The sequence below is a fragment of the Theobroma cacao genome, chromosome 3 (genome assembly GCF_000208745.1).
Source record: "Theobroma cacao cultivar B97-61/B2 chromosome 3, Criollo_cocoa_genome_V2, whole genome shotgun sequence".
In the NCBI taxonomy this organism is placed as follows: Eukaryota; Viridiplantae; Streptophyta; class Magnoliopsida; order Malvales; family Malvaceae; genus Theobroma; species Theobroma cacao.
Genome location: NC_030852.1, coordinates 29,935,137 through 29,947,127, shown reverse-complemented (window position 1 = coordinate 29,947,127; position 11,991 = coordinate 29,935,137). Strand labels below are relative to the sequence as shown.

General features: G+C 36.6%; 2 protein-coding genes across 2 annotated transcripts; both read left to right on the top strand.

Annotated features, from left to right (window-relative positions):
- On the top strand, nucleotides 862–7,673 carry LOC18605772 (CLP protease regulatory subunit CLPX1, mitochondrial). The gene is made up of 15 exons (XM_007038989.2): nucleotides 862–1,664; nucleotides 2,050–2,111; nucleotides 2,625–2,725; nucleotides 3,102–3,181; nucleotides 3,760–3,810; nucleotides 4,165–4,239; nucleotides 4,316–4,393; nucleotides 4,607–4,663; nucleotides 4,905–4,975; nucleotides 5,066–5,165; nucleotides 5,263–5,367; nucleotides 5,745–5,807; nucleotides 5,924–6,046; nucleotides 7,115–7,270; nucleotides 7,350–7,673. Exons 1-15 carry the CDS (start codon nucleotides 1,074–1,076, stop codon nucleotides 7,419–7,421), a joined length of 1,785 nt encoding a protein of 594 aa, XP_007039051.2. The 5' UTR covers nucleotides 862–1,073; the 3' UTR covers nucleotides 7,422–7,673.
- LOC18605771 (E3 ubiquitin-protein ligase SINAT5) lies at nucleotides 8,274–11,535 on the top strand. The gene is made up of 3 exons (XM_007038988.2): nucleotides 8,274–9,042; nucleotides 10,277–10,663; nucleotides 10,969–11,535. The coding sequence occupies exons 1-3, from the start codon at nucleotides 8,776–8,778 to the stop codon at nucleotides 11,329–11,331; spliced, it is 1,017 nt and encodes a 338-aa protein (XP_007039050.1). The 5' UTR covers nucleotides 8,274–8,775; the 3' UTR covers nucleotides 11,332–11,535.

Sequence of the window (11,991 nt, the reverse complement as noted above, 5' to 3'; positions counted from 1 at the left end):
CTGCTGCATTCTGCAGCAGGTTTTTGTGTCAAACCTGCCCAAATACAAGCCTTCATTTCTTGGATGTAGGGGTGATTGTATGAGAAGGGTGTCTTTTACATTACTACCATGTATTTTCAGAGTCTTCCATCTTTTCATCCCTTATTCTTGCTTTTGTCTGCAGTCTTATATTTGGTTAGTGTGTCAATGTCATATTAAGACAAGAAACTCACAGAATTTGCTTGAAGGAAAAAGAATCTAGTGGGGGATAAGCCTTAAAAATCATGTAAAAAGATCCTTAAAAATCATGTAAAAAGATATAGATCCTAGCATCCTAGTCTCCTTGCCTGTAAGCTTGGACCAAAACGTAAGGTTGGCAAATGCGATCGATGATTGAAAAAATGGGAATGTCCCCTTGCTAGTAAGAAAGGCGTTTGGCCCTTCATTATTAAATGCAAAATAGACCCTAAGAGGCCTTACTATTTGTTATCAGACTGAACCTCAACAAGATGTAAATATCTTTGCCCATATCTGTAGAACAAATCTTTAAAGGGTAATTTGCAGCGCTGGTAGTGGTCAAGGCAATCTCAAGCCAAGCCTATACCAAAACTTCTTTATCAAAATTAAAGGATTAAACGTTATATTCAACAAAGATATCTTTCTCTACTATCTTGTGCTAATAAAAATTTCGATATCTTTCATTATATTTTTATTTTTATTTTAAGTGTTTTAGACGCCGTCGTTTTTTAAGTCTCTAACTTACCCTTTTAACCCCCAACATAGAGACAGATATTCCCAAACTCAACTGTCCTCTTCTGTAATTAGATATTTTCTGATTTTTTTTCTTTTTTCTTTTAATCCTTTCGATCAAGATATATCTATTCTTCACTTCTTCTTCGTCCTGGTTTATCTCCTTCTAACAAAGAATTCTTTTTCGTACACATGATAATCCCAAAATCTAAGAAAAACCCAATTCAATTCAACCCTCTATTTCTCAAATCCCTTGATTGAAAGAACCTTTCTTATGAACCCTTAAAATCTACTATCTTTGCTGCCCCCAAAATTCCCTTGAATTGTTTATCTTTCTTCTTCCCATGGCTGCGGCTGCTGCACTCAGATCCAAACCTTCCGTCGAAACAGCCTCGTTGACGGTCTCTCAATTCAGACACTTCCTGTCCAATTACATGCACTGTGGTCGCATGGCTAGCTCCTCTCACTCTACTACCTACCGTACCAAATGGGACGACCACTTTGTTAACACTCCTTATCACTTCACTTCTTTCAAGCCCGTCTCGCTTCGGGGTGAACTCGTCGAAAAGGGTTCCCAGTTATTGGATATTAGGAGAAATTCCCGCGGCTTAAACAAAGATTTCGATAGAGAATTGAGAGAGAAATTGAATTATAGTAATTGTACGGTGTTGAGCTCTTATGGAGATCCACCAGAGGTTTGGCAGCCCCCAGGGGATGGGGTTGCGATTCGTGTTAGTGGGGTGAATTTGGGCCGTGGTGGTGGAGGAGGAGCTGGAGGGGGAGGAGGGGCGAGTACAGGTTCTGGAGGTGGGTTTGGGCCGGGTTCAAAGGATGGGTGTTGGGGTGGATCCAATTTGGGGCATAATTTTCCGACTCCGAAAGATATTTGTAAAGGGTTGGATAAGTTTGTGATTGGGCAGGAGAGGGCAAAGAAGGTGATGGTTATCATGTTTTATTGGCGTTGGGATTTTTATTATTATTAGTTTACTCTGTTTCACCAAAAAATGATCTTTGGTTTGGGCTACTATAAGCGATAAAAGTACTTAGAAATTAGAATCTGCACTGATTGATTGGTTCCTTAATGGTATTTGAGAGTTTTGAAGTTTTATGCATATCATTATCTTAATTTGTGTTGATATGAAGACGTTGAATTATGTAGAGCATTTGTCATAAGGATTAATAATATAACACTCTGCCAATTGTGGCGGATAATTTATAGTTGTTGAGGTGGTAAAAACCGAAAAACACACTGTTCTTGAAGCTACATGTAAAAATCCTTTACATTTTGTGTTCTGGTCTAATGTTATGCCATAAATGCAGGTTCTATCCGTGGCAGTTTACAACCACTATATGAGAATATACCACGAGTCATTACAGAAGCGGTTAGTTTAGTACCTTCAACATATGCAGTTCTTGTTTTAATCTGGTTCGTTCTTTTCATTGCTATGCATGTAACATTCTTAGATGGTTGAGGTAGTTAATTGTTAGACATGCAGTTTTGCATATGTCCAGAAACATTATGATTACATAATAAGATGAAACATTTAGAATGTTTAAATATTTTGAAAAAGAAAGAACAAGAAGAAGAAGAAGAAGAAGAAGAGAAAAGAGAAGGAAATTTCATAGCAAAGTGCACGAACTTTTAGCATATTGAAGATCTTTAGTTATGCTCTATTCCTATTGGTTGCGACAGTCAGTTGCTGTACCAGTATTGTTTAGTGAATTTGGAGCATATCAAGGATAGCTTTGTGTTAACAGTGTCAACTTTCAAAAGGTGGCAGCTTCTTTTTATTCTCATGTGCACATATTTTTGTGTCTGTCTTTGCATTTGCTGCTCTTTATACTGTGTTCATTAAGGGGAATATCTGTTATTAACATGTTTCTTGGTAAGCTAGGCCTGCAGGAGACTCAGGTAGCAATATAGCGGATGTACTAGATGATGATATAGTGGAACTGGAGAAAAGTAACATTCTTTTAATGGGGCCGACGGGGTCAGGTAATTTGTTATCATACTTGGTGTGAGAATTGAGCATTCTATTTCTATATTTCCACTTTGTGATTGTTAACTGTTTCTCATAGGGATTGTTAACTGTTTCTCATAGGTTCATTTCAAGAGAGATTTTCTTTGATTGAGTTGCAGTTTTGTTAATTCATCACAATGTCTTCCTCTTTATTTTAACATTTAAATTGAGGTGTGAGGATTCATTGACCTCCACTTTCACTCCTGATTTTTTACTAAAATTGTCATCTTATTATTGTTTACCAGCCAGTTTAGGTTAGCTCAAGTAGTTTCAATGTTCATTGGATTATAATCATCTCTATGTTGTGTTACTAGTCTCACATGTTCCCTTTTGACGTTGTTTGAAGGACAGGGAAAACATTACTTGCGAAAACCTTGGCTCGCTTTGTGAATGTTCCTTTTGTTATTGCGGATGCAACTACCTTGACTCAGGCAAGCTGGTGGCTTTGGATTGTTGTGATTAAATGTCCTTATTAATTTCTTGCTTAATTGAATTTATTTTCTCTTGTGGTGCTCTTCACTATCATTTAATTAGCTGTGCACTAAAGAATTAATAACCTTCATTAGTCCTGGAATTTTGGTTTCCTTTCTATAAATGTGCTTCTAGGATTCTTTATTTGTCTTCTCAGTGTAAAAGAACATTATTTAGATAAAATTTAGTTGACAAAGATGATCAAATTGCTCAATGGAGCACATAGACATTGAAAGGAAACTGGGTTTTCCCTATAATTGTACCGTCTTCCCTGCTCCCAGCCTAAGGATCTATGTGGAGGACTATTTAATACCAGAGTTTGATGCTCTCTATGTCCCTGTCCCTTTGCCATTTCTTTGTCAGTTTATTTGATTAAATTAAGAGTGAATGTATGTTTTAGTGTAATTTCTTGTTTTTATTCTTCATCTGTTTTATGAAAATATTTCATTATTTATTATGCCTTTTCATTTGAAATTTTATTGTTATTTATATAAGAGTGACGTGGAACTTAGCTGTGTCCTCTTTATGCTATGTGCAGGCAGGGTATGTAGGTGAAGATGTCGAGTCTATATTATACAAGCTCCTTGTGGTAAATTCGAGAGCCTTATGTATTCTACATGAATTAAAATGCTTTGAAGTGCAACTATTTGTTCATTTGACAATACCTTTTAACGGCATTCATTTTCTATCTCTTCTGAAGTTAGCTTTATTATTGATGGAGGACTATAAACTTGGCATCAGATAGGTCTTCATATGAGAAACTTTAAAGTAGTATTAGTAAATGTGAAAAGTTTTAGAGTAGCATATGAAAGTCACTTGCATTGAGGCCAGCATAATGTATATGGGACTTCTTATTTATCATGAGAAATATGTTGGGATTGTACTTTAAGCCTGTTGTTGATTAATAATCGCTTTTTGAATCCTCTTTTATACACCTTTTCAGGTTGCTGATTATAATGTTGCAGCTGCACAACAGGGCATTGTTTACATTGATGAAGTTGATAAGATTACCAAAAAGGTTTTTTTCCTTCTTCTTTGCAAAATTCTGTTTGCTTTTATTGCTCTTTCTTCATCTCTTTCTTCTTTCTATGCAGGCTGAGAGCCTTAACATTAGCAGGGATGTGTCTGGGGAGGGTGTTCAGCAGGCATTACTAAAGATGCTAGAAGGAACAGTAAGTGCATGGTTTACTAACTGTGGAAGTATTATACTGTTAAATGACAATCGGAAGCTGTGGGACCGGATTTTAGGATTCTTGTCTCTGGTTATGGATAAACGCCAGATCAATCCATAAACCGACTAATCACCATTCTAATTAGTAGTTAATTGGGTTGACTTAATAAATGGTTCACTGTTCTGACCCATGGAGCCTTTTTTTATGATCCAGATTGTTAATGTTCCTGAGAAGGGAGCTAGAAAGCATCCTAGAGGTGAAAATATTCAGGTATACACACTCAGAGTAGTAACAGTGTTTCATGGGTGTTTACTTATTTACATTATAAAGTATAAACTCTGTCAAGCACATGGATAAAATATTGATTTTGCTGTTATTTTCAAGATTTTATCATGAATTCATCATGACAAAACCTTTGACTGATTTTGCTGGGTCCTGTATTTTCATACTCATTTCCCTCTCTATGGGGGACCACTTTGTTATTGATGATTTTCTTTATACTTTTTCACAGATTGACACGAAGGATATACTCTTCATATGTGGGGGTGCCTTTATTGATATAGAGAAAACAATTTCAGAAAGGTTATACCAATATTTATGTCCACTAATTTTAAAATACAGCTAACTTTTTTTTTCCCAATGTCAATTTCAAATTTCTTGAATGCATTTCAGACGTCAAGATTCTTCTATTGGTTTTGGAGCCCCAGTGCGTGCAAACATGAGAGCTGGTGGTGTTACAAATGCTGCTGTGGCATCAACTTTAATGGAGTCTGTAAGTGCTCCATAACATTCAAGATGATTATTGTAAGTAGCTTAGACATAACAATTGAAGATACTCACATTCTATATGAACCCCTGGTGTTTGACAGGTTGAAAGTAGTGATCTCATTGCATATGGTTTGATACCGGAATTTGTTGGACGTTTCCCGGTTCTTGTCAGTTTATTGGCTCTAACTGAAGAACAACTTGTTCAGGTGAATGTTTTACTTTGTTTCTTGCTGTCAAGTCTGCAAATTATATTTTTCTAATAATGTTTTTCTAGTTTATTGTGGGATGATGAAGAATGGCAGGAAGTAGTTGGCTGGTTGCCGACACTCTTGCAGTCAAAATTTTGAATTCTTTTATTAGGTTTCATGAATAAAAGGTGCCCTTGTGTTACATTATTCTTTATCTCTCAACATGTTTTTAGAAACATGTAATGGATGATTAATGATCTATGCAAATTGTTCTCTTGATTATGGTTTTTGAAGGTTATACTATTGTTCTTTTAAATTGTTCCTTTCTTGCACAGTGATGCGATTGTTTAATTCAGCTTCGTATATGACTCTTACTAGCACCAATACTCTTGTAGGTCCTAACAGAGCCAAAGAATGCCCTAGGCAAGCAATACAAAAGGATGTTCCAAATGAATGGCGTAAGTTCGTTTTCTGTCCTGACTTTGGAATGCTAATTCCATTCATACTCAGTAGATTTAATTTGTCTGCAATCATGTACAGCCAATTGATTTCACTTTGATCTTCTTTCCCTCAGGTCAAACTGCATATCACAGAAAATGCTTTGAAATTAATTGCCAGAAAAGCAATATCTAAAAATACGGGGGCTCGCGGCTTAAGAGCTATCTTGGAGAATATCTTGATGGATTCCATGTATGAGGTATGCTATGTTGTGCTATTCTGATTTTTGTTGTTGACTATGAAGACCATAGAGTGCCGGTGTTGCAGAAGCCATTGTTAGTGAATTTGTAATCAAGTGAAAAAAGTTATTTAAAATTGATTTATGCTTGATATGGCCTGTTTTTAATAGGACCTATATGCAGTCCAAGAATGCCTGAACGCATAAATCTGTTGCTTTACCCAAGCAGAAAAAAATTAGGAAATTTTGGTAGCTATCAGAACAGTGGTCATGATTAGAATTATATCCTAAACTTCTCTTATTGGATCTAAGATGGCCTTTCTAAGTGGGACTTTGCTGTTTCTGTCACTATAGTCCCTACCATCTAGAGCAATGTGCTAGATATGGCCTGTTTTTAATAGGACTCTATATGTTGTCCAAGAATGCCTGAATGCATAAATATGTTGCTTTACCCAAGCAGAAAAAATAAGGAAGTTTTGGTAGCTATCAGAGCAGTGGTCATGATTAGAATTATATCCTAAACTTCTCTTATTGGATCTAAGAAGGCCTTTCTCAATGGGAATTCTCTGTTTCTGTCGCTATATATCCTGCCATCTAGAGCAGTGTGCTTTGGACAGTTAAAACCATCTTGTTACGTGTGCTTTGGCCTTATATTGACTTGAGCACTACCATGATATGTCCTCTGAATGGAAGGACCATTTCCAGTTCATCCCTCTATGGACCCCACTCTAGTGGGACCATGACTGTTTAATGACCTTTTTTCCTCTCCAAACTAGCACCTCCCCCTGCCCAACTTCTTTGCCATTTAAACCAAGACCCGTGGCATGTTCCTGCTCAGCTTGATTGCTTTCATGGGCATGCATTTGGAGATTTTGCAAAATCCAGCAGAAAGTTTAGCTAAACGTTTGGTTTTGGGGGTAAACAAACATGAACATCTGCCTACATTCAATTTAGAGCAAGGTGTCACTAGGTTAGATTATATCTCTGTTTCGTCTGGTGACTCTTTGAATCCAATTTAGTTGTGGACCAATTGCTTTTAAGAGACATGCAACTTTATTTTCATGGATTTTATTATATCTCTACTTGCAGATTCCAGATGTCAGGACTGGTGATGATGTAATAGATGCAGTAGTAGTTGATGAGGAGGCCGTTGGATCTGAAGGCCGTGGAACTGGGGCTAAGATTCTTTATGGTAAAGGTGCATTGGACCGATACCTTTCACAACAAAAATCGAAGGACTTGGAGGTATATACGACTTTGGGTACATTTGTATCTGATTTTTGCGTTTAGATGAGGAGGTAATACTTACAATTCTGTGTTGCAGACAACCGCGGAGGGATCGGATGGGGAGCCTGAGGTGGAAACGGAGCTGCCTTCAGTAGTTGCCAGCATGTGATCAATTTGATGAAATTGTAGATGTAACTTCATTGTACAGAATAAGCTCACATTAATTTAATAGATGATACATGCAATTACTATCATTTCTTGGAAACATGCAGTTTTAATTTACCTTATTAGCAAGCAACCCCATTCCCTATGGATATTGATTGACCTCAGTTCAGCTATATCAGTAATGCAGTGACTGAAATTCAGTGTTGTATGAGCGCTATTTATGGATAAATACACATAAGGTGGTATTGATTGCAAACCCAATTAAATCATGATTCATGTCTGGCATCGATTGCACACCCTTCGCCCTCACCAAGTCATGATTTGTGCCACGATGGGAATAAGGTTATCAATAATCACGCAGTTGCAGAGTAACCTCAACGCCCGTATTATAATGCACAAACTTATAATGCCTCATTATTACTTTGTTTTAGCAAATTTTAAACTAGTAGAATTATTATACTGACATGACTTCTACCTATCAAAAAAGGACACAAAAGAGAAATAAATGAGTTGCCATTGTTCTCCTTTTGCCATATATACATGCTTAAGAAACTGAGTACATACGAAATATCCAAATACTAAACTCTTGTTAATAAGTGGAGTGGAGTAGAGTAGAGTAGAGTAGATGGAGCAAAGCAAACCGCATAATAATAATAATAATAATAATTATATGTTTGCCTTAAAACTGTTTTTCACAAAAATAAAATTTATCATATTTGTTGTGTCTTGTTCTCTTTTGTTTATTTATCTCTATAATAATCCTAACCCAATCAGTACCGTTTGATTCTTCTCCATCTACCCGTTGAAAACTTGAATTTCAAGCTCTGTATCTGTAAACTTTGAACCCAAATGTTGGAAGAGAGAGAGAGAGAGAGAGAGACTGTAGATAGACGTGAGATAGAGGGAGAAAGAAATAGAAAAGAAAGGTGTTATGTTATGTTAAATTTATGACTTTGTGTTACCAACAAAAACAAAAAACAAAAATTAAAGAAAAAATGAAAGAGAAAAAAGAGCCAACGAAGAAAAGAACCTCTTTTTAACGAGAGAGAAAAGCGGGCCTGTTTGGTTCTTTGGAATCCGTCTTTTCTCTCCCAAATCTTTTCTCTCATCATCCCTTTTCTCTTCTCTCCCTCTCTTCTTCTTCCTCTATTCTGGAATTCAGACAAAAAAAAAAAGGTGAGAGAGAAAGGAAAAGAAAGAGAAAATTTAGAGAGAAGAAGAAGAGAGACAGGAAAAGACAAAAAAAAAAAAAAATTAGGGGTGGGACTGGGGGTTCACCGTTCATTTTGTAAATTTCTTTGTAGTTTTGGGTCTGTTTTAAATAAATAGTAATCTGAGATTTTGGGTGGAGTGTATGAATGGAGTTGGATAGTATTGAGTGTGTGTCATCCACAGATGGAATGGATGAGGATGAGATCCATCACCATAATCTGCACCATCCACACCCTCATCAGGGCCACCATCAATTCTCATCTTCAAAGCCTCACAATGGCACCAACAACACCGCCAATGCTAATAGCATCAACAATATTGTGGGTCCTACGGCGATCGCTCCGGCTACCAGCGTCCATGAATTGTTAGAATGCCCTGTTTGTACCAATTCTATGTACCCACCAATTCATCAGGTCTGTTTTCACCATGCTTTTTTTGTATATCAATTTTGGGGGTTTCTCATTTCTTTCGTTGTTGTTAATTTTGGTATTTTTGGCTGATTTTGTTCAAAAAAAAATTTTTTATCGAGTGTTTGAATAGATTTGCTGTGCATTTCTGTGGGATTTCGTTTATTTCATGTTGCTAAGAAAGAAATTGATTTGAGATTTTTTCTGGGTTGGATTTAAGTTTAGATTCCTTTTTAAGCCCCGCTTTATTTTTTATTATTGTTATTATGGAAAGCATTGTCTATATTATGGTTTCTTTTCAATTTTAACATGAATTATAGATTTTTATACATATTGCTTTAGCATGCTGTGGTCGAAATCAGAGCTCTTCATTAATGTTATGAATTTGTCATAAGCATGGTTTGTAAAATTGAAATTAGTTTTGTGTTCATGCCTTGAAAGGAATGATGGACTACGTATGATGTAACATATGTAGATAGAGGATTGTGAGTTTTGTTTTAAACTGGATTTAGCCATTATCGGATTGATTTGCTGCTAATACGCAGTCGCTGTGTGGAAGCACCAAGTCGTGGCTTATATTTTCTGTGAGAAAAAAAACTGTTAGATTGCATGTTTGAGTTTGATAGTGAGGTGGTTATTTTTAGATATTGGAATAGTAATTTCCCTTAAGAAGTGCTACATGGACAGTGTAGTAAATCAATTCCTAAGCACTTGATTCAAGTTTTCAGGGAAAACTTGGAAATAGTTTTAAGTTTTTGCCTGCAAACTTCACCAAGATAGATGGCGAGGGAAAAGGGCAAGCTGCACTCTAAAGGGGAGAATCAGTTACTTTTTAAATTGAGAATCCTTTCAAGAAATATTTCAGATTGGTGCAGGATGTTTTTTGGATTTGGAAGTTTGCTTGTTGAACTGTTGTTCTTTAACAAATAGAGAGACAAAAAATATTGGGATAGTTTGAATGTTCTTGTTTTTTCTTGCTTTTATATAGGAGATGTTGGAGTGGAACCCTGAGATCTCTAATTTCTTGTTTGATTAGATAGCAATGGTAGATGATATAAGAGTGAAGAATCATGATAATAAACTTCAGTGCTTGTTAATAATGGTTAATTGCAATATCCTTTTAAAACCTTAAGAAAAATAATAACAATGAGAAGGAATTTAAAATTTTTCTGAGCTTAATCTTGGTATTTGTAAATAATAGAAGGTAAACTGCTCTCTTTAACAATACAGCTTTTTGCAGTGCCACAATGGACATACACTTTGTTCTACATGTAAAACAAGGGTACACAACCGGTGCCCCACTTGTAGACAGGAACTTGGTGATATTAGATGTTTAGCATTGGAGAAGGTGGCAGAATCCCTTGAATTGCCTTGCAAATACTACAATTTAGGATGCCCAGAAATCTTTCCCTATTACAGCAAACTCAAACATGAGGCAATTTGCAACTACAGACCATACAGTTGTCCATATGCTGGATCAGAGTGTTCTGTTGTTGGGGATATTCCTTTCCTGGTTGCCCATCTGAGGGATGACCACAAGGTGGACATGCACACTGGCTGCACATTTAACCATCGTTATGTGAAGTCCAACCCCCGTGAAGTGGAAAATGCTACTTGGATGCTAACAGTAAGTTTTGTAATTTTTATACAGCATTTACCATTTTATAAACCATTGAATAAATGGCCCACTACATGTTAGAAAAAATAAAAAGTGCCCTATTGTTCAGCCATGACATCTTTTAATAAGAAATTTCATGGATGGTCATATACAATGGGGTAGATTGTAACAAGCTGAAGAAAACCGCATTACATCCTTCTGTCATCGAAAAGGGGGGAAAAAAAGAAACACTATTTTCTCCTAGAAATAAAATTCTCTGGTCTGTCATTATCTTCCAAAAAATGAGCCTGAAAGTCTTATCTGCTCTTTGTCAGGTCTTCCATTGTTTTGGTCAATATTTCTGCCTTCACTTTGAAGCCTTCCAGCTGGGCATGGCCCCAGTCTACATGGCATTTCTACGTTTCATGGGTGATGAGATTGAGGCTAGGAACTATAGCTACAGCCTTGAGGTTGGAGCAAATGGCCGGAAACTTATATGGGAAGGTACTCCACGTAGCATCCGTGATAGTCACCGGAAAGTCAGGGACAGCCATGATGGTCTAATTATTCAACGTAACATGGCACTTTTCTTCTCTGGTGGGGACAGGAAGGAGCTAAAGCTTAGGGTTACTGGAAGGATATGGAAGGAACAACAAAATCCAGATGCTGGTGTGTGCATACCCAACTTATGTAGCTGAGAGAATTGATTTTGATGACTTTTACTTGATTTGTTTTGAACGCTTTCTGCTGTGTGTTCTACCTCTGCCAACCCTTTCTGGTATGTTATAATGGATGGAAGTTTTCAGAAGGCTTGAAAAGTTTTCAGCTTCTATGAAATGTTTAATAAGTATATTTTCTTCCCTAACCTTGTGTTTGCAATAATATGACCATTTACTGATGCACCAGTTTGACTATAGCTCATTCATCCTGTCATTCTAGCTGTTTACGCTTGGTGATGTTTCAAAATGTGCCAGCTTGAGATGAAGTAAGAAGTTTTCCTAAAACATCTATAAATGACTAATTCTAATCTAGGTTTAAATCCAGATTAAATGGTTTATAAAATTTTTAGCTGGCTCATTGTGCAGCTTTGCAAGTTTGCAATTTTTTGATGAAATCTTTTGTTTCAGGTTTTTTTTTTTTTTTTTTCCATGCTCTCCGGGTCACCCCTGCGCAGTTAGACCAAGACATTGGAAATCTTAAACAAGACAGTTTATTACTTTGATTGCCATCAAATCCATTTATTGCTGCAAAACCATCCGTAGCAACAAACCAACAGCTCCTTTCCCCATGTTTACTGATGAAAACATCAGTACACCTTCTCTGCAGCCCCCAAATATTGTTGTTTGCTAGACTGCTTC

Coding starts and splice junctions, on each gene's coding strand:
- LOC18605772 (XM_007038989.2), top strand. CDS start 1,074: ATGGCTGCGGCTGCTGCACTCAGATCCAAACCTTCCGTCGAAACAGCC. Junction 2,112..2,624: donor CACGAGTCATTACAGAAGCG/GTTAGTTTAGTA, acceptor TTGGTAAGCTAG/GCCTGCAGGAGACTCAGGTA. Junction 4,394..4,606: donor TAAAGATGCTAGAAGGAACA/GTAAGTGCATGG, acceptor TTTATGATCCAG/ATTGTTAATGTTCCTGAGAA.
- LOC18605771 (XM_007038988.2), top strand. CDS start 8,776: ATGGAGTTGGATAGTATTGAGTGTGTGTCATCCACAGATGGAATGGAT. Junction 9,043..10,276: donor TGTACCCACCAATTCATCAG/GTCTGTTTTCAC, acceptor AGCTTTTTGCAG/TGCCACAATGGACATACACT. Junction 10,664..10,968: donor ATGCTACTTGGATGCTAACA/GTAAGTTTTGTA, acceptor GCTCTTTGTCAG/GTCTTCCATTGTTTTGGTCA.